At 45.6% G+C, this 26483-nt stretch overlaps 1 protein-coding gene across 4 annotated transcripts in view; it reads right to left on the bottom strand.

The window, feature by feature from the left end:
* Nucleotides 1-16637: 16637 nt before the first annotated feature.
* Nucleotides 16638-26483, bottom strand: part of CLMN (calmin) — a 123713-nt gene continuing 113867 nt past the window's right edge. For 3 of the 4 annotated variants that reach the window (XM_070514257.1, XM_044774265.2, XM_070514258.1), the window contains one exon: nucleotides 16638-26108. In XM_070514257.1, the coding sequence (XP_070370358.1) occupies nucleotides 25920-26108 (189 nt within the window). In that variant the 3' untranslated portion in view covers nucleotides 16638-25919. The remainder of the gene's footprint in view (nucleotides 26109-26483) is intronic. The other variant, XM_044774263.2, reaches the window with a different exon arrangement.

The following is a 26483-nucleotide window of genomic DNA, read 5'->3' on the forward strand; positions in this document are numbered from 1 at the left end:
AAGCACATGACACCAAAAAACAGAAAGGCAGAGATGAGAGATGGAGACAGGGAGTCGAGGAGGAAGGAGAGAGAGAGAGACTGAAACTCACCAAATTTCTCTTGTTTAGGTCCCTGATTCCAGGTGTCCTTAAACCCAGCTTCACCCCTTCCTGTCCCCAATATTTTTTAAGCTATTTGAATTGCATCTCTGTCATTGCAAGTAAAATTATTAGGAATAGTAATAAACTTGAATTTCCATTGAGTCTTGGCAATTTTCCATAAAATGTGATCATGGGACCATATATATATATATATATATATATATATATATATATATAGTGGGAAAGTGGCCAGACTTTACAGTCGGATAATCTAGACCGGAATCCAGCTCCATCTCTTACTAGATCACCTTACTAAACTTGGGCTCCCTCCTTCATAAAGTGGGAATAATAATAGTTCCCATGACATGTTGAGAGAATTCAATGAAATAAATACATAAAGTGATGATCACATCATAAGCATTCCATAATGTGTAGTTATTATCAAAATTAAAGACATGCAGCAAGAATAATTGAAATCAATTCAACAAGAGTAGCAACAAATACTTTTGCGCCTCTTAAGTACAGGGATGCTCTACCCTTCTAACCCCGAGCTGGGGACTCTGGAGGATGAGGGAAGAGCACATGCTCTATGCGCTCAAGATGCTGGCAGATCCACAGGGAAAAGGATTTTCAAAATGTAGGAGACGTCACAAGGCAGGCCAAGATTATTTGCCAAAGAATCATTGTAAATAGAAATTTACAAGAAGAAAAGTTTGCTTCAGTATCGGTGAGAGAGGCTGACTAGATTTCAAAGAGCAGGTGGGATATGCAGAGGCAGAGAGTCTGGACTTGAATTTCTAGCAATGGGGAAAGGGTGTCACAAAATTAAAGAGCTAGAGGTCAGGAAAATGCACATCAAAACCATGATGAGATGCCACTTCACAGCCACTGGGTAACCTTTATCAAAAAAGGAAAAAAAGAGGAAAATAATAAGTATTGGCAAGGATGTGGAGAAATTAGAACACTTGGGGGTTGTTGGTGGGAATGTAAAATGGTGCAGCTACTGTGGAAACCAGTTTGGTGGTTCCTCAAAAGGTTAGACACAGAGTTACCACATAGGATCCAGCAATTCCCCTTGTCGAAATGTACCAACAGAAAAGAAATGAAAAGCAAGGACTCAGACAGATACTCACACATCAACGTTCACAGCATCGTCATCCACCAAAAGGTGGAAACACCCCAAATGTCCATGCACAGGTGGACAGATTATCAAAACGGGGTTTATACATATAATGAAATGTTATTCAGCCTTAAAAAGGAAGGAAATTCTGATAAATACTACAGTATGGATGAAGCTTGAAAACATTATGCTAAGTGAAATAAGCCAGACACAAAAGGAAAAATATTGTAGGATTCCACTTCCATGAGGTATCTAGAATAGGCAAATTCATAGAGACAGAAAGTAGAACAGAGATTACCAGGGGCTGGGGAATGCGGAGTTGTTCTAATGGGTATAGTTTATTTGGGATGATGATAAAGATCTGGGAGTGGATTGTACACTTAAAAATGGTTACCCTTAAAAAGGGTAAATTTTATGTTATGTATATTTTACGATAAGAAAAAAAAAAGAAAAAAGACCTGGAAAGCACCAGAGGTTTGTGGCAGGATAAGTAGACCAGTTTGGCCTTAGGAGAAGGTTCGTGAAGGGCTGGTTCCCAACACTTGTGTGAAAAGAGCTACTGGGAGACTGAAGGAGATCATCTAAGGAGGAACTTGTAACCACGACAGTGATTCCTAGCGGTTATGGGAGAAGGAACGCCCTTCCAGCTTGAGATCCTGGTGAGTAGACTGGAGGTGCGTCAGAAACAGCCGTCTTAGGGACTCCTGCGGAGAAGCCCTTGTGTGACAAGGAGTGGGAGATAAGGATGAGACCTGAAGGTTGAGGAAACTAACTGGAAATCCAAAAGGCTGGTTTGGAAGAGCAGATCGCATCTCCTCTCCCGCTCAACCGTTATGTGAGCTAAGGGCTTTCCTGTGCTCCGTGCTTCAGCTGCCTTGTTTCACTGCGTCAGCACAAAGCCCCAGGTAGTGATCACTATTGCTATCCCATTTGACAGAGGAAGCATTTGAAATCTAGAAAGGACTTTTTAGTTTGTCCAGGGTTAGCCAGTCAGTAAGTTGGAAAGTTGGGTTTCAAGTGCGGGTCTGTTCTGATTCCAAAATGTGTTGAGTGCACAGGTGCTCAAGAGAACGCCCGGAGGTTCTGAGTGGGTTTGGGGTGGAGCCTGGGACTCTGCAGATAGACGAGCCCCCAGGTAATTCTCATTCAGATAGTCTTCTGTGGACCCCAGTAGGGGAAGCCCTTTTCTCTCCCGCTGCTGGAACATTCCTGGTGCCCCCAAGGACTCAAAACAAATGGTACGGCTGTGAACCAAATCTGGAGTCCCACAACTGTTGCTGCGTTGGGCCATACTTCACCCAGGCGGACATCCTGGGACCCCCGCCATTCGCAGGCACTGAGCTTGCTAGGCTCTGGGGCTACTGTGGCAAGTCTCTCACAATCCATGTCCTTTTAGATCTGTGTGCACCCATTTCTTCCCCCTACAATTTGCTCCTTGAAGGCCAGAACCATGTCTTTTAAAGTCAACTTCATTTTTTAGGATTCTGGCCACAGTCCCTGGCATATAACAGATGTTTCACCAAGTGCGTATACAGGTTATAGTTGTTTTTTCATGAAGTAAGAGGCTGCTTGTCTTTTGTATTACTTTACCTGCAGCTCAGCCTGCCTGCCAACCTCTGCCTTACAAATCTGTTTCTAGAAACTTGTTCGCAAAACTGTGAATCCTGCCTTTATGAGATAAGGGACACATTTTATAGCAGATTTGGTCACTCTTTGTCTACATGTACAAACTGGCCTGAAATGTTGGCAGATTTCCTGTTACTCCAATCAGCACAGACCCTGAGGAAAAAGAATTCATAGTAAGATAAACTCCGTATTTGTAAATTACCATGTATTTCAAGATCGGCTGACGCAAGCAGGTAACCAGCAAGCTTCCACCTTACTTCGTAAGGGGCTGCCTAGACTTTGTACCCCAAGCCTCTTTCTAAAAGGCTGCCTTTCTTCTTGGTTTGCAAAATGTAAAACCCAATCCACAGTCCTTGATTAAACCTTCTCTGCTCACCTTTCATGATGAAGATTTGAGCCTTAACTTAACATTCTAAGTTGAACCTCAATTTTGAGATTCTCGAGGCATCTACCCACCCAAGCTAGCCTTCAACCAAAACCTACTGGAGTCAACAAGGTTCCCCGGATCCAAAAGATGTTGACAGCTCTGGGCTGGGTCCAAGAACACTCAGTCTGTTGGATAGAGCCCAGGAGCAGATGAGGTTCTCACAAAGCATCCCGACCTGACATAATTTTCCAGACTGTGATAAGATTCTAACTGATAGGTGAGCATATTTGGGTAAGAGTTTTGGGCTTCCTGGAATGAGCTAGAAAAGGCTGAGCAAAGTATCCAAGTTTCAGCCTAGTCAACAGGATTCAGGGCTGTTCTCTAATCTTCTCTTAGAGAACTAGGAGACAATCAAAAACTTGGGCAGAAGCCCAGAACATAGGTTGGGCAAACAAGGCTGGAGTATGGAGGAAAATCGCAAATTGATGGTCAAACAAGGGCTGTTTGACCGGCCATCAGGCTTAGAGCATCACTGTTTACAGCGCTGCGGGAGGGTCCCCCAGCATCCCACTCCCACAGCACAGGGGTTTCCTCAGTGCCCAGTCTGGCACTTGTAGGGGAGGAAAAATAATCTTCTTTCTACTTCTGAGCTCTTGGTTGAGACCCCTGTAGTCAAAGACAGATGAACAAGAGAAATTGGAAGTTTATTAACAGGTGCCCCACACATCATGTGGGAGAAACCAGAACCGAAAGTAACTCAAAATGGTGGCTTAGAATTCCAGCTCGATAGCGTCTTCAACAAAGGAGAAGAAGCGCGTAGAGAAACAACAGGACAAAGGAAAGCAATGTTAGGCTTCCAAGGTAGGCAAACTTGGAAGGAGGGTGGGTAAATATAAGGGAAGAAGCTGGTGGAGTAAGGTCCATTTGCAGATTCCTCTGTGCCGTTTCTGGACTGATAGGACTGTCTTCTTTCCTCCTGGTACAGAAAGGGTACCTCTCACATGGGGGTCTTCTCACACGGGGAAGAAAAAGGAGGGTCAGAGTGTCCTTCTTGTGTGTGCTGTTTCTTAAGTCCTTTAATTCAAAATAATCAATATGCCTACATGGCATATTTTAGGGTAATGTATTCTGATTTCCTTCACAGTGTAGGTGGCTTCCCCAGAGCGTGGATTCTGCAGTGCCGAGTGGTGAGCAGCACCTAGCACCCAGCATCTTCCACTGGTGCTTTCATAGTGCCTCCGTGAATGGCTTTCCCCAGGACCTAGAGCATGGTTTCCAGCGCGTTCACCTGCATGGCACAGCAGCAACTGCTCCGCCATCCCATGAGCCACGCCCTGCCCTCTGACAATTTCCAGATCTCAGCTCTCAGCTTTCTTTATATCTGCAATTCCTGTAATCTTTAGAGTTCTCTTTACTTCTTACTAGTCAATCCCTTGTGACACCAATCTCTGTTATAGTTAATAATTCTTTAAAATTTTCCCTTTCAAATCTCTCTGTGGTTTCTGTCTCCTCTCTGAATTCTGATTAATACACAGAGTGTTGACCACAGATCCCGGGCATGTTCTGAAACGGGAAGTGTGGCCAGCACTGTTAGTGCTGCCCAGTCTCCATTCATCTTATTCTCTTAGTGGAGGTCCTCAAACCAGGCTCACAGACCCCAGGAAGCCTTTGAACAGAATTCACGGTGTAGGGGCTGGCCCCGTGGCCGAGTGGTTAAGTTCGCGTGCTCTGCTGTAGGCGGCCCAGTGTTTCGTTGGTTCAAATCCTGGGTGCGGACATGGCACTGCTCATCAAACCACGCTGAGGCAGCATCCCACATGCCACTACTAGAAGGACCCACAACCAAGAATATACAACTATGTACTGGGGGGCTTTGGGGAGAAAAAGGAAAAAATAAAAATCTTAAAAAAAAAAAAGAATTCACAGTGTTCACGGACAAGGATGAGAAAAAAATTACATTTTTGTTTTGACTAACCTCTAGGTAAAATTTAGCATTTCCTTCAATTATGAATGTAGGTGATGGCCACGGCAAGGCTAACAGTGCCTGTGACTCTGTCACTAGAAAGAATCATAGATATTTTTATCTCACATTACAGTTGCAGACAACTTGAAATTTTGCTTATGCTCATGATGACTTTAAAGTTATAGCAGTTATTAGACCTGCTGCCATCTTTGTTATTAAAGCAATAATAATAAGCAAAAATGTAAATATTTCACAATTATTTTTTAAGGTAAATATTTAAAATTTTTTATTATTTAAAAACTTTGAGAATTCTGAGAAGTAGTTTCACCAGATTGCCAAAGGGATCTGTGACATAAGAAAGGTCAAGGACCTCTGGTCTATGATGATAGAGGTTTTAGCCAGGCACGTGGACAGCCAGTCAAGGCTTAATTTCCCAGCATCCCTTGTAGCTAGTATGGCCATGTGACCAAGTTTTGCCAGTGAAATGTGAACAGAAACAATATGTTCAACTTCTGGGTCACACCCTTAAAATCAAAAGAAAATGTCCTCCCTTTCCTATTTTCTCTCTTTCCGGGGCCTGGAATAGGGGCCCAATGGTGGGGAACCGGAGCTGTCATTTTAGACAAGGTGGTAGAAGCTGCATGGTGAAGACGACGGAGCTACAAGATAGAAAGAACTTGGAAGCCCAGTATCTTGGAGCCTAAATGCTTAAGTGTGAGATATGACCTCGTGTCTTGTTTAAATCACTGGTATTTTGGGTTTTGTTCCAGTAGCTGAATCAATATGCTAATATAAAAGTCTGTGAGATCTGCCGAAAATCTGAACAATATTAGAAACTGAATCCAAATTATTCAGGCTGAAACCTGCCCTCTTGGATGAATCTACTTAGCTGAGAAAGCTGCTCTGGAGAGGGAGGAGGAAGGTGTCTTAACCTCAGCTGCCTCTGGCTAGGAAGCTGACCCACCCGCGTTGATGGTGGATTCCAGTGTGTCGGTGTGTCTGTCCAGGGTTCGTTCTTCTCAGCCCCCGGCTGCATCATTTGACCAATTTCCAAGCATGATACACATCATATTTAATGCAAAGAAGGGATTTTTTCAAGGATTTAATTCCCCGTGGTTGTTGTTCCATCCATCCCTTCTTCATTTATTCATTCATCCTTCAACAAAGGTTTTGGACGCTGGCCGTGTTCTAAGATTCCCCTAGAGACTGGGGATATACTGGCCAATAAGACATAGCGTCTGACCTTGGGAAGCTCTCAGTCCAGGGTGAGGGCAGGAGACAGGGGGAACCCAGGCGCAGGAGTATCCTAATGCTTCGCAGCTGCTTTGTGGGGCAACAGTGAATAGACTAAGTTACAAAGCCTCTGATTTAAGGGTTAATGATCTTAAATGCAATAAAAGTTTTCCTAGTGATCTTTGGTATTTTACTTAGTATGATGAAACCCAATTATACAACTTTCCGAAAAATTACCTATGAAAATGAACATCTGAAAAAAATCAATAAAAGACAGTTTTTGAGATGAATAAGAATAGTGATAACAGGAATAATAATAATAGATCACACAGCTGGAACACTTTTCATGCACCTTTTACTGTGCCAGCAGATGGGTCATAATCAAATGCCTGATCAGTCCGTCTCCAAAGGTCCCATTTTGGTTAAAGATGCTACCCACGTCTGGTTAGTGGCCAGTGCTGTCCATCCGAAAGGTGAATTTGAACTCCCTCGTGTGATTCTGTTTCCTCCTCTTTGTACCGTCTAGGGGCTGCTTCTGATGTCTTTCTCTTCCGAACTCGTTACAGTTGCTTCCTGAGCTGTGCTCTGACCTCAGCCTAACCTGCTACAATCCACCCTCTTAACCGGCTACATCCGCCCTCAGCTTTGCTTCCAGGTGATTGTTGACTTGTCTCTGCCCTGCTTCAAAACCCTCACTGCTCCCCAGTGTCTGAAAACCTTTCCTCCTGGAGTTCAAGGTCCTGCAGAAGCTGGTCCCTGCTTATGTAACTTCTTGCCCCGCCATCTTGCTAAGCGCTAGCCACACTGAGCTACCCTGTTTCCTAAATGAGTGATGGAATTTCACCTCTCTATGCAGTTGTTCATGCTGTTCCTCTTGCCTGAAATGCCCTTCCTCTCTTCTGTGCCTTTAGGAATCCTACCGTTCTTCAGTATTTATCTCAACTGTCTCCTCCTTTGTGAGGTGACCCCATTCTGAGACCTGACACCCCACTGCCCCAGCCCCTACTCCTTGCAGCAGAATGAATTGCTTCCTTCTCTCTACTTTCAAGGCACACGGCGTACACTTTTATTCTAGCACTTTTCACAGGGTATGGTGTCTCCTGAGTATCTTTTTCATCTACTAGACAATAGGGTTACTTGAGGGCCCTCCCAGTTCGGAACATGCTCTCCGGCCCGTGCTGGGCATAACTGCTGTAAACGAATTACCTGGTCTGTCCTGGACCCATCACCTCGGACTGTGTCCTTGCATTGCCTTGAAATGCTGGTCAGAGCAGGAGAAGCGAGAACACCACGGCCTCTCCCTACTCTGGCCCCAGGACCTCCATTTCCCTACCTACTTCTCCAACACTTTCCAAAAGGCCTTTCCCTTCTCATCATTTGATCTCATCCCGCACCAGTGATTGTGGCTTTAGGTGAAGCAGAGTAGCTCCTTTTACACTTAAACTCTGCTCTTCTGAGGCAGCACAAGGTCAGTGGATCACCAAATGTCAGCGTGAATTAGAGGTGCCTTAAAACTCTTCAACTTGGCGATCCTGAGGGCAGCAGCCTCATGTTAATTATGTTTTTATCCTTCAGAGCCTTGGAAAACGCTCTCAGTACAACATCGCTAACAGAACTCCTAAATTAAATTCACTACGAAAGTAAACTGAGATCCATAAAGTAAAAAACCTGGAGATATCCAATTCAAACTATTTACAGTAGATGGAGCTATATATTTCACTGTGATCTACTCCGCATTTCATACATCATGTGAAATTATTAACGTTTCAGCAATTCTTAATCAGTTCATGCTTTTGCTTAAATATATTAAAAGCCGTGGGACTCACTTACCCTGTTTATTCTTCTTAGCTATAAATTGTTATAAAATGTTATTAAAGAGTTTCCCTAAAAATTGTTCTGTGATTAAAAGCAATTGGTACAAGTAGTAGACGTTATTAAAAACCAAAGATAAACCCTAATGTAAACTACAGGCTGTGGGTGATGATGGCGTATCGATGTAGGTTCATCAGTTGTAACAAAAGTACCACGCTGGTGGGGGATGTTGATGATGGGAGAGGCTATGCATGTGTGGGTCATGGAAAATCTCTGTACCTTCCTCCGAATTTTGCTGTGAACCTATAACTGCTCTAAAAAAACCAGAATGTTAACAAAAAAGAGCCAGAAGTACAATAAAATCTTAAGACCCCAATGAATAAATTGTACAAAGGACATTTACATTTCATATAAGGGCCGTCAACTGACAAAGAAGTCAACCGCACTTGCAATCTTAAAAAGGTTAAAAAAAAAAAAGAGGTATTTTTTATAAATATATTTCTAAAATATATTTTCTGGACTAACCAAAAATGTAAATGATAATGCCCACATCTGGTGAAGTCCTGTTAAAGCTGTTTCAGTCATAGTAATGATAATAGGTACAGCTCTCCCGGACATCAGCTTGGTGGGAAACAAAATTAATCACTCTTGAACTAGTGATTGTATTCCTAGGTACTTTTGCTAAGAAATAATCCAAAAGGAAAAAGATAAATTCATGAAGTTGTTCATGATAACATTTTTATCATAGTAAAACATCCAAAACAAATATTAAGAGACTAAGCAAAATCTGATATTAGAATGATAGAATATTCTGCAGGCATTAAAATATGTTTGCAGTCTACATAAAGATATGAAAAAATGCTTGAGTGAGGGGAGGGTCGGACCAAGCATTTCAGAAGACCTCCGTCTATATCTAGGCTCCTGTTAGGCTTCATAAGAATTGTACGTAAATATACATGAGGACTGAAGTAAATGGAGAGATTAAAATAGTGTAGGTTATAAGTGATTACCAATGGAATTTTCTCCTTTGAAATGTTTTTGTTGTTATAATGCTTTGCAGTTAAAAAATTTTCAATAGTTACTCCATCTTTTTACCATTCAGATCAGCACAGGGAGAAATCTGTTGAGAAATTTTACATCTAATCAAAAATATAACATTGTGCTTGGTCTTGCAAAGATCTGCTGTATTCCATCAATAGTGTGCCGACTTCTATCCTCAGTCTTGTATAAATTAAATCACCAGACAATAAGATCTTTAAAAGGGGGAGAAATAATACCTTATTAATCTGTTTTCTTCAGACTCAGTATAGTGCTGGGCACATGGTAGATGCTGAATAGGAATTTTCCTCAATCTATGTTAAGTGACCAAATGGCTAAGAAAATTCCTGAACAAGTTGTTTTCAAGAGTTCCCAGCTTGTGGCCACGAAGTTCACGGATTCCCTCCTGACTTAGCGGACCTAAACTAAGCTAATGAGAGTCTCTGTGCTTGGGGTGTTCAATAGGTGATGTTCGAATGAATGCCCCTTGATGCAGTCATAGAAGTTGGTCCTAAAACAGGTCCAGAGGGATGAAGTATCTTTCAGTCTCATCTTTATGTAGTGGAGAATAAACCGGGGTTAGGGGGCAACAAACGGGTCAGGACTTCTGTATTCTCCAGTATTTCTGACCCCAGTGGGACATGGTAAAGACCAGGAGAATCACGTACACTTAGTTCAAGGACAAGACCCCTGAGTAGCACAAGTCACTTTCACTTACATCTCATTGGTCAGAACTTAGTTACATGGCTGCACCTACCTGTAAAGAAGGCTGGGAAATGTAGTCTTTACTCCATTTACTAGGCAGCTAGGTGCCAGCTAAACATCTAGAACAGATAGTAAGGTACAGCTGGTAGTCGGCCATAACAGGATATTTTAAAACTTTTTACTATGGAAAATTTCAAGCATATAAAAAATGTATTATGAATTTCAACGTACCCATCATAAATCTTCAACCACTATCAAGATTTGCCAATCTTGTTTCATGCCCCCCACCCCACACTCCACCCCCTACATTTTTTTTCCTGGATTTTAAAAAATTGTGGTAAAAGATACATAACATAAAAGTTGGATTATTTTTAGCATGACATTTTACCTGTAAATACTTCAAAGTGCCTCTCTGATAATGACTTTTTAAAACAATCTGCCATTTTTATATGTAACAAAATTAATAATTCATTAATATCATGTCATTTCCAGTCTGTATTAAAATTTCCCCATCTGTCTAAAAGAATGTCTTTTTATAGTAGTTCATTCTCAGAAGTCTCATAAGTCTCTTTTTATCCTATAACAGCTCCCCACACTGCTTTTCAAAATGTCACTAATTTATTTGTGAGACCAGACCATTTTTCCTGAACAACAGTATTCTACAGTGGGCTTTTGACTTGTGTTGAATCCGGTCCTCGGGAAACATTCTTTAAAATAAATTTCTAGAATTTTCTGGTCAAAGGGCATGATCATCTCTGTGGTTCTTGCTTACCACTGACAAGCGGAAGCGTCTATCGAGTACTCTCACCAGTTGGGAATTATCCTATCACGTTCCTCACAGCTTGGTGAACACCAGGGGGCATTTGAAATTGTAGGCTAATGTGTAAAATAGCACCTCTATTGACAGTTTGTTAATTTAAAATGTGTAAAGTAGTACTTCTAACATATGTTTTTTTAGTTGCCGTTTTCACTCATGTATTTACCATCCATGCCTTCTCTTCCGTGACTTGAGTGTTCATATCCTCTCCCTAGGCCAACGCTGTACCCCTCTGACCCCTCCAGGTAATTCGGTAGTAACTTCCTGTGATCATGGCAGTCCCTCATCTTGTTTATTAAACTTTTAAAAAAATTATAGTCTTCATATTTTTAGAGTTTTAGTGTCAAGGAAAAATTGAGCTGAAGTACAGAGAGCTCCCGTATACCCTACTCCATCCTTCCTCAGTTTCCCGGCATTAATGCAGTACATTTGTTACAACTGATGAACCCACATTGACACATCACCACGCGAAGTCCCTAGTTTACAATATGGTTCACTCTTTATGTTGTACATTCTCTGGGTTTTGACAGATACATCAGGACATGTATTTAGCATGACAGTATCATGCAGAATAGTTTCACGGCCCTAAAAATACCCAGGGTTCCACCAGTTCATCCCTCTCTCCCTCCCTCCCCGTGAACCTTGGCAACCACTGGCCTTTTTGCTGTCTCCACGGGTTTGCCTTTTTCACAATGTCATATAGCTGGAATCATACAGTATGTAGCCTGTTCAGACTGGCTTCTTTCATTTAGCGATGTGCATTTAAAGTTCCTCCATGTATTTTCATGACTTGGTGGCTCATTTCTTCATATCGATGAATAATATTTCATTGTATGAATGTGCCACAGTTTGTTTATTCATCCACCTACTGAAGGACATCTTAGTTGCTTCCAGGTTTTGGCAATTATGAATAAAGCTGCTATAAACATTCACGTACAGGTTTTTGTGTAGACATGTTTTCAACTCATCTGGGTAAACACCAAGGAGCGTAATTGCTGGATTGAATGGTAAGGCTATGTTTAGTCTTGTAAAAAACCATCAAACTATATTCTAAAGTGGCTGTACCATTTTGCATCCCCACCAGCAACAAATGAGAGTTCCTGTCGCTCCACATCATCACCAGCATTTGGTGTTGTCAGTGTTCTGGATTTTGGCCATTCTAATAGGTATGTAGTGGAATTTCATTGTCGTTTTAATTTGCAATTCCCTAATGACATATGATACTGAGCATCTTTCCATATGCTTGTTTGCCAACTGTATATCTTCATTTGGTGGGGTGTCTGTTTACATCTTCTTACTTTTTAATTGGGCTGTTTGTTTTCTTACTGAGTTTAAAGAGTTCTTTGTATATTTTGGACAAAGTCTTTTAGCAGATGTTTTTCAAACATTTCCTCCCAGTCTGTGGTTTGTCTTTTCATTCTCTTAACAATGTCTTTCACAGTTAATGTATTATTTAGAGAGAATCGTACACTCACATGTAGTTGTAAGAAATAATAGAGAGATCCCGTGTCCCCTTTACTGTTTCCCCAATGGTGACATCTTGTAAAACTTTAGTAATATATCGCAACAAGGATATCGGCATGGATACAGTCAAGATACAGAACATCACCACAAAGGTCCTTCTTGTTGCCTACCCCTCATCTTTTGAACAGTCTTTCTAGCCTTAGAGAAATTCCTGCATGTGGAGACCTGTGGCCCAAGAAGAATGAGAACTCAAGTTGAAGCTAGGATAGAGACATGCACACATCTATGTAAGACTGATTTGGAAGTGGGGAAGTGAGAAATTAGTCTCTTGAAGCTCTTGTGTTTTTGCTGATGTGGTTGTGGCGTGGGCATCAGGCTTTGGGGGAGACGGCAAGGGTGGACGTCTGCAAGCTTGAGCTCCTGGTGCGGAAAGGTCATGGCGGGGGCGGGGGGAAGGAGGGGGTGGCACTCGGGCCTTTCCCTGCAGAGATGTTCTCATCAGTGGGTATCGTTCTTTAAGCGTTAGCCTCAGGTCTGGTTCACCACCTCTCCCCATGAGTCTACGCATGATCCCATACGCTTTTATTTACTTATTTAGTTTATTCTGGGAGAATGTATAGCCTTTAATTATACAAACAGAATAAACAAACCACCCCCGCCCCTAGCATTATTAACTACCCCAGCTTTATCCTTTTAATTTACCTCTTTCTCCTTGATCATTCAGGGTTGATTTCTCTTGCTTGGAACTAAGAATTTTGACTGACCAATTTCCTGAAGACTCAGGCTCCACTGGCCCCCAAGAAACAGGTGAACTTTCAGGCATTTGTGTTTACAGGAGTTTTGCTACAAAAATATTTGTGGAAACCAAAATAAGATAGATGGCCATCTGAGACTGGACACCAGGCGGTTTATATCAGTGAGTTAACCCATGAGACTGGCAGCAGAGGAGAATAACCAGAATACAAAGGATGCTGGATTTAGAAGAACAATCTTCAGTGTGAAAATCGCTCAGCACCAGCCCTTCCTCCGAGGCAGTGGTCAGGACGGACACTGGGTTAGAGTGGAAAGTTAGATTTCAAGGACAGAGACATCAGGGTTAAAATTTTGATCTTGTCATCCATTTGCCTGTGTGACGCCTTGGAAAAGACACTTGACATTTCTAAGCCTCTATTTCTTCATTTATAAAATGGGGATAATAATAATCTACCTTCAGGGTTATTGCAAAGATTGAAGTAGAAAATGAACATCAAGGGTCTGACAGACTTTCTGGTTTATGGGAGATACTTAATAAGAGGTCATTATTATTAGGTGTCCTACTGGGAAAATAATGAGGTAACCCCATCCCCCAAAATGAGCAAGAGGAGACTAGCACAGACTTTCTTCCTTACAGGGCAGGGGTAACCCCAGCTATGGACTACATTTCCCAACCTGCCTTGCAGCCCAGGGCTTGTCATGTTGCACAGTGTCAGCCAATGAGACTTCCATGAGAGTCTACCGGGACGATTTTATTTTCTCCCTGTGGCTCCCTTCTACTTTCCTGGCACAGCTCTCCCATGCAGTTTGCTTCCCTATGGCAGGATGTGGGCCCCAGGCCAGAACCCTGGTGGCCACTCTCTCCCTGTGGGTCTCTGTGAGCCCTGTCCAGGGGTTCACGTTGTCTCAGAGGCGGGGCCTCTTCTGGGGGCACAGAAGGCAGGCTGATGTGGTGGGAAAAGTCTGGTGACCTCCTGGGATGTTTTGAGAGTTTTATGATCTTGCAATGAGTCCCTCGTCTGGCACCCAGGAGAGTGCTCAAGAAATGCTAGCTATGTTCCATACACAGCACTTTCCTCTCCTGCTACTTGGTGAGCTCCTTCCGAGGGTGGACTCTATCTTATTTCCAACTCTGTCACCAACACCTAGTGCCATGCATCCAGTGGGCCTTCTGTACAAAAGTGTTTAATGAACAAGCTGCTCACATCTGGCCCATCCTGACAGCCAGGACTTAGGCAAACGCCATCGAGGCTGCTAGTTGCCGGTACCAACCTCCATCCCTCCTCCTATTAGTAATCCACGTAGCAGAGTGTTCAGCCAAAGGACACCTTTCCTGACTCCCGAGCAGCTATGGTCAGTGACCTAGCTTGGGCCATGAGATGAAAGCTGACGTGATGTGGGTTCTTCTGGGAAGTCTTAAAAGGCAGGGGAGGCCTATTTTTGACTCTTCTTCCATTCTGTAGCACGGAATTTGACACGTTGTTTGGATGGAGAGACAGCATTTTGGACACGAGGACAAGGATGGCAGTCTAGAACGCCGGGAGCAGCGGGAAGCACTGGGAAGCTGGCAAACCAACCTCGGATGGATGGCCTCCCTCGTAAGACAGACAAAACTGAAACTTCCATCAGCTTTAAGCCATTGCTTTTTGGGGGTTTCTGTTACAGGCGCTGAAGTTAATCCTAAATGTTATAGCAATTAATGGAAAGAAAAATAACACCCCATCTTCACGTTTAAGCTTTTATGGCATTGCTGCCCTGTCCAAAATAAGACTCAAGCCACCAAGTTAAAACACGATTACGCACAGCCCGTTACAGGCTTTGGCGATCCAAGCGCAGGATCCATCTCCCCACTGCGTTACCCCTGCCCTCCGCCTCTTTGTTTAATGGGGCCAGATATTTGAGGCGTTTTCTCCCTGTATTTATTTGATATTTGATGTATTTTCTCCATTCAAGCAGGGAGCAGGCTCTGCACAATGGCAAGGGTTGTTTACGAAGGGCCTCCTGGCATCTGTGTTCAAAAGATTAAAAATGCGCAGACAGCAGGCTGAGAGGAGGGAAGGCCTGCCTTGGGGTCGGGCCCGGAGGAGGAATCTGAGTGAGAGGCCAGTCTGGGGGCTCCGCAGGAGGCCAGCGGGAACGCCCTCATTGTGCACCGGGGACCCGAGATTCCAAACGCACCAGGGATTCCCAAGCCTCAGATGTGACACATTGGCAGAGCAGCTAAGGGGCCATCCGGCCTGGGCCATTCCCAGGGTTGACAGAGGAGTCATAACCCCCAGGGCACTCCCCACACCATGTGACCAAGGACGCTTGGGTACAGAGAGGGAATGGAGACACCTGACAGGCATCAACTTAATGAGCCCAGATTTGAACTCCAAACCTGCTCCTCCCAATTCTTCCCATGTCAGCCATAGCGCCTCCATCCTTCTAGCTGCTCAGGCCAAACCTTGGAGCTGTTCTTGACCCTTCTTTTTCTCTCACACCCCACACCCAATCCCTTAGCAAATCCAAGGGTCTGCTTTCAAAGTACACCCAAATTCAGTCCTTGCTCATCCTCTCCCTGCTCCCAGCGTGGCTGCGCTGTTATCTCTGTCCTGCACTGTTGCCACAGCCCGCTGGCTGCCCTCCGTGCTCTGCCCTTGTTCCCCCAAGTCTATTCCCATGGCAGCAGCCAGGGTTAGCCTGCTAAAATGTAACTCAACATGTGCTCCAAACCCTGCAGTGGATCCCAGCTCACTCACAACGTCCTGCAAGGCCCTCCCTGACCTGTCCAGTAAACTCCTTTCCTCCCTCTCTCTCCCCTCACTCACTGTGCGTTAGCCACACTGGGCTCTTTGTTGTCCCTTGAAAACACCAGCCATGACCCCACCCCAGTGCCTTTGCACGTGCCGCTCCCTTTTCTTGGAAAGTTCTTCCCCAGATATTTGAGTGACTTGTCCTTGAGTCTCTTTCAAGTCCTTAGTGAAATGTGTCCCCCTCAAAGAGGACTTTCCTGACTACTCTATTAAAATTGTATCACCTCCCCCCCAACCCAATCCTCTTCCCTGATCTTTCTTATGGCACTTAGTGATATGGATCTGACATACTGTGTCTTTTACTCACCATGTTTATGTCTCTCTCTCCCCACTAGGATGTGAGCCTTGAGTACAAGGACTTGGGTTTCCTTTATTACTCTATTCTTGGCAACCAGAACAGAACCTCATACCTAGGGCGCGGCAATAAATTTTTGTTGCACCACCTTTTATTTGCTTTCCCTCCTTCCTTGCCTCACTCTTGCTGCCCCAGGACAGCACCACCCCTAATGATGCATAAGCACATACGCTTTGACTCAGGCTCTGTTTTCTGGCGAACTCAGGCTATTTCTATAGTAGCTGGCAGCAGGTCGGACAGCTGGTAAGAGACAGATCGGGGATTCAAACCCAGGCAGGCGGTCTAACTCCAGACCGACACAGCTGCTGCTGCTGCTGCTGTTTCTTCTGGGAGCTTCACGTGCAAAGGCTCCAGGCAAGTTAATAGTTAAGAAGGGTATATGCCCTACAATTCCTATAACCCCACAACCAGTTGGCTTCCCTGCTACCCTGGCAACAGTACTATTTGTTGGGACAAAGGAAAGAGAGTGTAATTTCTGGTCTGCAAAGACACAAACACACATGGAAATAAGAATTATCCATGAGATGGTCAGCTCATGAAATTTATCCTCAAAAATTTCTTAAGAATACATGTAATTTTACAAGATCATTCATCGTAGCACTAAGCCCAATATTCCTTAATAGAAAACAGTCAAATAACAAATACTCCAGTTAATTTCCCACAGGTATAAATTATGCAAATAGTCACATCTTCATTTACAATAATCAATAAATAAGAGTGCACATTCACACAGTTTTTTTTTACAAAGATCCCTTTTACAAAGCTACAGCTATGTATATACTAAGTAGACAAAATAGTCCTTGTACCACAAAATAACGTTTCACTTTTTTTCAATAGTCCTCTTAGAGCTCTCAGTAAAAATGTTCAGACATTGTCCATGAAGTCCTGCCATGACATTACAAGAAATCGTGGCATTAAATCTGTTAAACATATTACAGACCTTGAAAAAATAAACACCTATCACCATCCAATATGCTCTCAACAAACCCGTTTCCAGGTTTAGGAATCTGTACCGACGACGTACCGTAGGAACGACCATTTTTCTATTTCTACTGTTGGTCTTTGGCTGATGTGACCAGCACCAATGCAAGGGATGCGGGCAGCTACCTTAAGGTGCAGTTTCAAGGGCAAACGGCCCACCGGTGGTCCCTTCCTCATCCCACCCCTCCCCCCAGGTACCACGCCCACCCAGGGACATTCCATCCTACACAAGCGTGCCAGCCTTTGGCTTAAGGGATCCAGTGCTGGGATACAAACGGCCTCTGATTCCGAGTGGAATTTCTGTGCTTAGTTATTTTGAGTCTGCTAGAGGAAGGGGGAAAAGATGAGAGGAGTAGAAATATCCAGACCTTTACAGCTATTTATTCCTGCAGCTGAACTTCTGAATTTGAAAGAAATTCCCCTGGGAAACTGCGTCAGACGCGCTAACTTAATTTAAAGAGCCCAGTTTAGTTCTGGGGGCCCTAGGAAGCAGATCCCCCACATTCTATCCCAAACATTCAGTCCCACACCTCTAACAGACCACCTTTGTCTTACCAACTCTTTCCGAAGGCACCTTTCTTAGATACTAAAGCTGGGAAGCAATGCTCTGAGCTTTGGAATTCACTCACAAGCACAGAGATGCATTTATTTTAAGCAAATAGGCCACTTACTGAGATTCAAAAAAAAAAAAAAAAAAATCTAACTTGCTAACCTTTGGATTTTTAAACCCAGGAAGAACTTTTAAAAAGAAGTCTTCCAACGCCTGAGCCAGACAGGTAAATGAATTATTCAAGGTGTCACAGCAGATGAGCAGGAACTAGGATGCGGGTTTCTGACGCCGAGGCCAGTGCTGTCCTACTTGGGAACAATGTCAACTCTCTAGGTTACAGACACTCTCAGAGTTTTCTTTAAAAAAGTGTTTCAATCTTCGCATGACATTTGGGAACACAGGCATTGCATGGCTGTCCTTTCTCACAGCCTACTCTTGTGGAGAACATGCTCTTATTGACCTTTGATGGGGCTAAAAGAAGTGATAGCTGTTGCAGATGGAACAAACCTATCAAAAGATATTTTTCTATTTGTCTTTGCAACAATGCAAAAATCATGACTTCTACATTTAAAACAAAGGAAAAATGATGATCCCTGTCTACCAGCCAATGCATTACGACTTCATCCCAGTAAGCCACACTTATACCCTCCATCCCCATTTGAATTGTGCTCTGACCAGCGCAATGAAATAAATTTGCTTTTTGAAGGAGAAAGCCTAATTTCCTAGGCTGAAAAGCACGTGCTGGAGGTAGAGAGATGGTTAGCTGCAGGCAGGATGTACAGTTAATTGAAGTCACTGAAATCTCTGACATTAGACACTGAGATTTTACTGCTAAAGGCCCATTAGAGCAGTCATTTTGGTTGCAAATTTGCAACCGTAGGCTAAAACATGAATTTGAGTGTCCTCAGTCATTTTTATGTGAGTGTGAAGAGTATATTTAAGAAGTTTTGACACGAGGTTGGGAGTCAAGGTGCAGAAACTTGCGACGGGGACGCGGGATACGAGATGGGGGCCTGCAACACGACTAATACAGCTCGCCACCTTCCCAACTCAGAGAATTTCCACCCACACTTGCCAACTAGGCCAAAGTCACCAAGAATCAGAATTTCCTATGTTCCGGGTTCTGCCACTTAACATGCTCTAGGACCTTGTTCTTATTCCTTCCTGCACTTTACTTTCCTCTCTGAAATAACCACCTCCCAGGAGTGCTGTAAGCTGCCAATTAGTAATGAGGATACAACGGCTTCAACTTCCCCTTGTAAAAGGCATGAGTTAGATTTGAGACAGAGGGGCTGGCAAGACGAAGGTGGAGTGGACAGACTGGACAGAAGCTGGAAGAAGCTAAGGCAAACTGAATGTTAGGAAAGGAGGTACATTCAAAGCTTAGAGGGGAGGGAAATGCAGAACGAGGAGCTCCTGAGCATCGTACGTCATCCATTCAACAAACATGTCCTGAGTCTTCTCTGCACAGAAGATGCTCAGAGAGGTTCATTTGCCCAAGACCATCCAGATATCTGGTGACAGAGCAGGAACTTGAACCTAGATCTTGCTGAATTCCCAAACTGTCCTCTTCCCCTGTCACATAATTCCTCCTGGAGAAGAGGAAGGGAGTGACTAAAAAAAAAAAAAGAAAATGGGTTCAGTTTAAGAGACCCCTGCTAGACGAAAGCTAGACTCGAGTGTCAGGGATTTTAAAAAGTTAGCAGTGCGATCAGGGCACAGGTTGTTGAGTTGTGTGTGCATTTCAAAAGAACATGGTCAAACAGCACAAAACACTGGTTGTCTTCTTTCCATAAATGAGAATGTTTTCTGGCTTATTGATGCTATAGCCTGGGCTGGGAAGAACTGTTTGCCTGGAGTGGTTTCACCAAGGTTCTCAGAGCAAATTATAAACACGAATAAGTGATTCCTCCCGGCATGGCGGGGTCGGGCAGTCCTGGAACAGTCAGAGGAGCTCTGGAGCTTGGACGACCTCTGCCGACTCCTGGAGCAGCAGGAGCTGCGAGTATCCAGGCCTTCGCCCCATTCCTCCAGGTGGCGCACACCAAGCCCGGTCCCGGGCACCACGTGGAGAAATGACAAGGCCTGCAGGTCGCTGTGACACTGTTAAGAATCACAGAGAGGAGGGCCGTGTGCTCACGTGCAGCCTGACGACAACAGGTCTGCACACGATGGAAATGGAAGGTTCAGGGCTTAAGCCACGCGAGGCCCATGCCTCTCAGGCACCAGCCTCACCTCCCCGAGCTGCTGGCTGTTGTTCTTTAAGGAAATGCCTGACGAGAGGCAGAGTCAGAAAGATCTGTGGAGCTCCACGTCCTGCAAAGGAGCTGCGTCTCATTTCTGGCTCCCTGACACTGGCTGATGAACTAAGGCAAACTCCACAGCAAGTTTCAGCAAGGGGGTGTGACATCACTCACGCTGGCTCTCAGCCTTCACCCACCCCCCCCAGGTCCTGGACCTTGTCATGAGGGCAGCCTGCTCACCAGCTGGATGGGCCCGAGGACTAGCCTGCTATCCTGGGGGGCCCTAGACGGCAGCTGCAGGCCCAAGACCTTACGTCTTCCCCAAAGGCGGCTTCAGCAGAGATTATGCAATGTCAGGAAAGAGAAATAACACATCTGGACCTGAAGAGCTTTATGTGCTCTCGTTTCCTGGCAAGAGCATCATTGAGAAGGTTCTGAGAAGCCACATGGGCTTGAAGCTCCAACACAGCCCACTTTAGGGACTTCAGGACATGCAGCTGAGCACAGGAGGCTAATTTGGCAGAGACCCCTGAGGAAGGAAGGTCTCCAAGCAGAAAGGAGAGAGAGGCCACGTCTCAGGACTCCAGTGGGGCTTCTGATTCCTTCCGGAGATTTGAGAAAAACCGAGTTCACGTGAAAGAGTTCGTGTCCTAGGACTGCGATGACACAACCATGGAGGGAACACTTCTCACTGAAGACACCATGGTGAACTCTGACATTCAGCAAGACCCCTTCTCTACTTGCTCACTCTCACTGGGTTTGCGAGATTAGCTCTCTGATGTTCTGAGTCCTGGGCGAGGAGGGAGATGCATCTTAGCTTCAGCGGCTGGAAAACTAAATTGGGAATCAAGATGTCCCTCCCGAGGGCATGAACTGGCTGTGTGACTAGTCATTTCTCCTTCCTGATCTTCAGTTTTCATATTTCTTAAATGAGGTGCTGGACCCTTACGTGGTCCCTAAGGCTATCGAATAATCTATGACTCATGAAGAGGGACCACACAGGCATCCTCTTTTGCTTTTTAAAATGTTCTTCCCTTAAAAGGAGGAGGCAAGTACTGCATGGGGAAGAAGGTTGGGGGCCTAGGCTGAACTCCAGGAAGGGAGAAGCAGCATGTGCCCTGGTGGCCGTCTTGGGCAGCGAGGGTGTACTCCCTGGTTCCCAGGCCTGCTGGGAGCCCAACTCCCACAGACGCTGAGTTCGGCCAGGAGGAAATGCTCACCAGGTTCCAAAGAGCCAAGTAACAAGGATGCACCCTGTTTGTTCGCTGGCAATACCAGCGGGAACTCCTTGCTGCTAAACAAAGTTAGGGTGGCAAAGGAAATCTAGAAACTGGATGACTCCATAGCCTGGAGCTTGTGGGAGGCGGGAGATCTAAGACAGTCTCCTGGGGGTAGCGGGGGAGAACGGGGAAAGGATGGGGAAGGACCATTCGAACTGCGGCATTCAAGCAGAGCGTCCGCAGGCTGGTAACCCTCTCCTGCACCTGGCAGAGCATCATAGGAAGGCACTCAGCAGGCCACAGCTCAACAGGACGGATGTTGCCACAGCCCCAGCTGGACTCAGGGCAGGTTCACAAACAAGTCAACAGAGCAGCGAGCCCGCCAGCAAAGTGGTGAGGATGCTCCAATGGGACCTGCAGTTCAAGATGGTGTACTGAACATGTGGGCTCATTGCCTCCCTCGTGAAACCCCATGAAAATACGAGCAAAGGAATGGAAGTGATGCAACCATGAAGACAAAGGGAAGGAGAGGAGGCGACAGTAGGTAAGGAATGCCAACCCACTTACGGCAGGGGCAGAGCTGTTGGAGAAGTGGGCAGGGCAGAGGAATCCTAATCCCACCCAGGCAGCTGCAGAGGCTTGCCACCGAGCAGTCAGGGCAATGTCCCACACCACAGGGACACCAGGCACAGTGAAGTGGGAGAAAGTCAATGAGTCTAAATACTCACTGTGATGAGACTGCCTGCTCAGAGGTCAGGACGGGCACTCAGGTGTGCACTGGGATGTCTGGGTACGGCCCTACAGTCTGTGCACTGCACAAAGGTGCTTGGCTAAGGGGGAAACTGGGAGTTAAAATCTAGCCCTTGCTCAGCTCCTCAAGCCTTGTCCTACCTAGCTCAAGGCTGCATCTTCTGGAGGAATGGTCAAAAGGTACCCTCTGCTAATCAAGCCAAGTACCCATGGGTGGCTCCTGCCCAGACGGGGCACTTTTTTCTGAGTCATCCACCCAGAGGGGATGCCGCTTGTGAAATTGCACGAGGGCACTGCAGAGGCTAGTAGCAGCCCTGTGAGTGTCCCTCTTTCCCAGGCAGGAGAGAAGTGGAAATAGCTCTAAAGAAGCAATGAGCCCCAGAGAAAAGACCTGCAAATATCCCTATGTGGGGTCCCCTCATGAAGAGTCCAGGTGACCCCTGGTGACCCCACGGAAAAGCCCACCATTGACACACAGAGCTCCCAATCCGGTTTTTGATGCATCACTCTTAAACATGATCCATAGGATCCCTGGAGATTTGAAGAAACCTTGTCACATGAAAGACAGAGACTGAGATGACCCAAGAGAAGGGAACTTGGCGAAAACAAAGGCAGCACAGGGATCAGAAAAGAACTCCCCAAACCCCACTATCATGACCGTCCACAGAGAGATCAGATCCGCATCCGTGAAACAAGAACAGGATGCGATAAAACAGAAGCGAGAGAACAGCGACAAAATGTCCGGAAATTAAAAATTAAATAGAACATTCGGCATGTATATTGAGAAGACGAAGCTCATAACTCTCCCTGAAAGCAGATCAAAAAAATAAAGAGACGAGAAATAGAAAGGATCAAAAATATTACAGGATTAGCCTGGGAGGTCCAACACTGAACAACAGGCGGTCCAGAAAGAAAGAATGTGAATAATGACCCTCAAATTTGAGAAATTTCCTGTGAGAACTCAGCATGAGGTATGACATCAGAGGTGCAACACCATCAGGACAGTTCAGAACACTAAGAATAAAGGGATCGCAAAGGTTTCCTGGGGGCGGGGGGAACCCAAGTCATATCTAAAGTCCTGGGAACCAGAACAGCATCAGAAACCTCGACCACCACGGCGGAGGTGGTGGTGGGCGTATTATTTTCTACCTGTGGTTCTGTATCCAGCCACATGGGTAAGGGCAGGAGAAAAACATTTTAAGGGTGGAATAAAGACATTTTAAGTTATGCAAAATCTCAAAATATTTACAATATTTACTTCTCATGTTCCTTTTCTTAGGAAGTTACTAAAAAATAGGCCACAGCAAAAAAAAAAAAAAAGGACATGTAACTACAGTACACCACCTGGCTCAGGAGTAAACGGTCCTCATACACCCACCACAAATAGATATGCACCAAATAACGGGACCTAACCTTGTGGGAAAAACAAAGTGGGGTACAGGGAAGAGCAAACTCCTCACCCCCATAACAGCTAGTCCACCAGATGTTTCTAAATTAATTCAAAAAAACGAAAGAAATATATGTTATGCAGAAACGCAAAGGTCAATATTAAAAGAAATACCTCAAAGAGTAGAAAGTGTTATTTCTAGGCAGCAAGACTTAGGGGGCTGAGAGTTTTTGTTAAAAGCCTTACAGTATTTGTTTCTTTTTAAACTATGAACATGTATTACCTGGATAAGAATTAAAAATAAACTGTTTAAAAAAAATTATAAGCCATGGGGTGGTGTGTCCTGCAGGCTTCTCTATCCACCTTCTCTATCCAGCTTTTTCCATAGAAGCCTATACACAAATGAGAATTCTTTTTTTGCTTTAAAAAAAAAAAATCAGTCTACTGCCCACCTGAACCAAATGACTCTGAGGCCTCTTGCCAGTAGATGGTTTTAAACAATATGACATGTTGCAATGGGTGAGGGGAGCGACCCGCAGAGATTTTTCTGAACGAGGTCTAGACCCATAAAATGAAACGATTAACATCTGAGTGAGCTCTTCCCTGGCTCTTTAAGCAGCTAATTTAGGCGAGGACTGCGTGATGTCCACGGTTATAAAATAGCGCACACAATCTTTATTATCGGTACCTGTGAGCTTTCTGTGATGCCAAGGAGCTCGTTAACTAGCTCCTTTTCCATGGGACACTTGGCCTTCAAGATGAAATCACTCCAAGCTCCCAACAGCTTTCAGCTTGGAAGGCTCCGATTCACTCGTGGGGAGAGGACAGGCTATAATCAGAGCGGCTTAGAGGCCAGATTTTGACGGTCATTGAGTCAAATGTCCCATGTAAACTCTTTGGGCCATGCTGGAATTCTGTAAACTTGAAACCCACTGCTTGAAAAAAGCAAGTCCTTGGCTTGCTAAGAGAGCAACGTGATTCCCGGAGTAAGGACAATGCTAGTATGTCCTCAGACCAGCTGTTAGAGCTGTCAGGGGTCCTCCAGAAGTAACAGGGGACGTACCTGAAAGTGAACGCGACTTCCTTATGGGAAAAACACAAGGACAAATCCAAGGTTGATGGTTGGCCTAAACATTTTGGTTGTGTTTCAGTGAGGACATTTTTTATCTAGCCATTTAATCTTTTTTCAGGACATTCAGGGTCCCCATGGAAGTTTCCTAAAAGGGGTGACAGCTCTGGACTGGCCATCAGGTGGCCTGGGTGCACTTGCAAGTCTGTTCCTATTTGGCTGTGTGATCTTGGTCAACCCACTCTGCCTCTCTGGGTTCAGCAGACAAGATGCTGTCTGAGGGCCCCTCCTGATCGAATAGTTTGTGATTTTATAAGGATCGCCTAATACGCGCTTATTGATGGGGGAGGACAATGGGACGAGGAAGCGATACAGAGGCACCGCGACCTGGATTTTGGCAGGAAACGGAGCCGAGGGAGGCCAGGATGGAAGGAGGATGCAAGGGCAGGCGGAAGCCTCCCCCCTCACAAACTGCCTGTTCTGGTCTACTTCTCAGGGTGCTTTCCAGAAAGCCTTTTCAAGAAACCCATTACGATGGACCACAAAGGATGCTTGTGCTGAGGCTGCATCCGGAGGCAGCAGTGCACAAGGCTTTCTCCGGGCAGGAACCTGCTGGACCACTTCCAGCTCCAATGTCAGCCAGAGCTGATTCCTGGCCCAGCCACTTCGGCACCCCTCCTTAGGGCTTTTTGCAGTGCCCTGTGGGGCTGTGCGGGATCGGCACAGACACCTCGGGAGCCGTGGATGGAAGCCAGGGGCTGCCGGGGCAAAGCGGGAAGGACCCCAGGCCCCGCCCGTCCTGTGTCAGCCAGAGCTCTGCTTTTAGTGCACCATCCAGACCGGCTCCAGCCAAGAATTCATCTGCAAGGAGGGCTCCGCTGGTGGGAAAAATCTGAAAATCACAGCTTTACCTCAATTCCATCAATGCAAAAGTGAATTTAAAATGCATCCCCACCCTCCCTCCCACCCCCAAGAAAAACTAGGGTGAAAAGAGTCCACTGAGGCTCACGACACAGCCTCACTTTCCTCCTCGGATCTGCCATTCCTGGAGCCAGCAGCTTGGCGCTGCTCAGTTATCCCTCAACGAAGGCAGCCAATCGCCAGACCACAACAGGAGCATGGATACCCAGCACCTTCCCTCACACAGCCCCGCTCGCTCGAGCAACACTTGTGGTTTTCTTCCCAGTGGAGGCTCTGCCTGGGACATCCACCCTCTGCTCATCAGGAGGCCCCTCATCTGAGAGCTAAGTACCTCGAGTCCACCCAGGACCTTTAAAACCTGCGTGTGGGACAAGCTACAACCCATTTATGGCTAAATACCAGTTAATGATGCTTAGTATCCGACAAAGCAACACAGGCAACAACCAGCTCCACCCATGGATCCAGCCACACACCTGAGTTTTGAGTACAGGGCCAGAGAAAAGCATGCTTTGGACTCACAGGAGACCATAGAAACATGAAAAAAAAAAGCGAGGAGAGGGATTCTAAGTTTCCTTGGAGGTCCTCCTCTGTGTGCAGAAGTACCCCAGCCAGAACTCAAAATAAAACGAAGTAAAAAGAATTCCCACCCCGGTCAGGGTCCTGTCTTTTTAATTATGCAGACACACGATCAGAGTCTGTTGACGTCCAGCTGTGGGAAGAGCAGCAGGCAGTAAACCAGGAGCCAGAGGAAGAGGATAAAATACATCATATCCGGCTGCTGGACCAACTGGGTGAGCGAGTCGCTCTGGGGGCTGTGGCTCTCCCACGATGTGGCTTCTCCAGAGTTGTTGGCCTTCCTGCAGAAGGGGAGACACAGGCGGGGCAGTTACGAGCAGGGCCCCAGTGGAGTGGCCACCACTCCCACCCCATGCTGCCATCTCGCTGCCCAACTGGAGAGCTGAGGGCTTCCAGTGAGGCGGCCAAGGGGCCCCGCCCTGCGTGTGCAGCCCCAAGGTGGAGGGCCAGGGTCCCGGGGCCCCCTGAGCGTTCGCACATGCTCAGTTCTCCACAACACCAAGAGGGAGGGGCTGCGAGCCCATTCTGCAGATGGGCACACTGAGACTCAGGGCGTGGAGTGGCTTGCCCAAGGCCACACAATTACTTTGTGGCAGCACTGGAACCTGGGCCAGGTCTAACTCTCAGTCCAGGATGCCTTCCTTGACACCACAGAG

The sequence above is a fragment of the Equus asinus genome, chromosome 7 (genome assembly GCF_041296235.1).
Source record: "Equus asinus isolate D_3611 breed Donkey chromosome 7, EquAss-T2T_v2, whole genome shotgun sequence".
Taxonomy (NCBI): domain Eukaryota; kingdom Metazoa; phylum Chordata; class Mammalia; order Perissodactyla; family Equidae; genus Equus; species Equus asinus.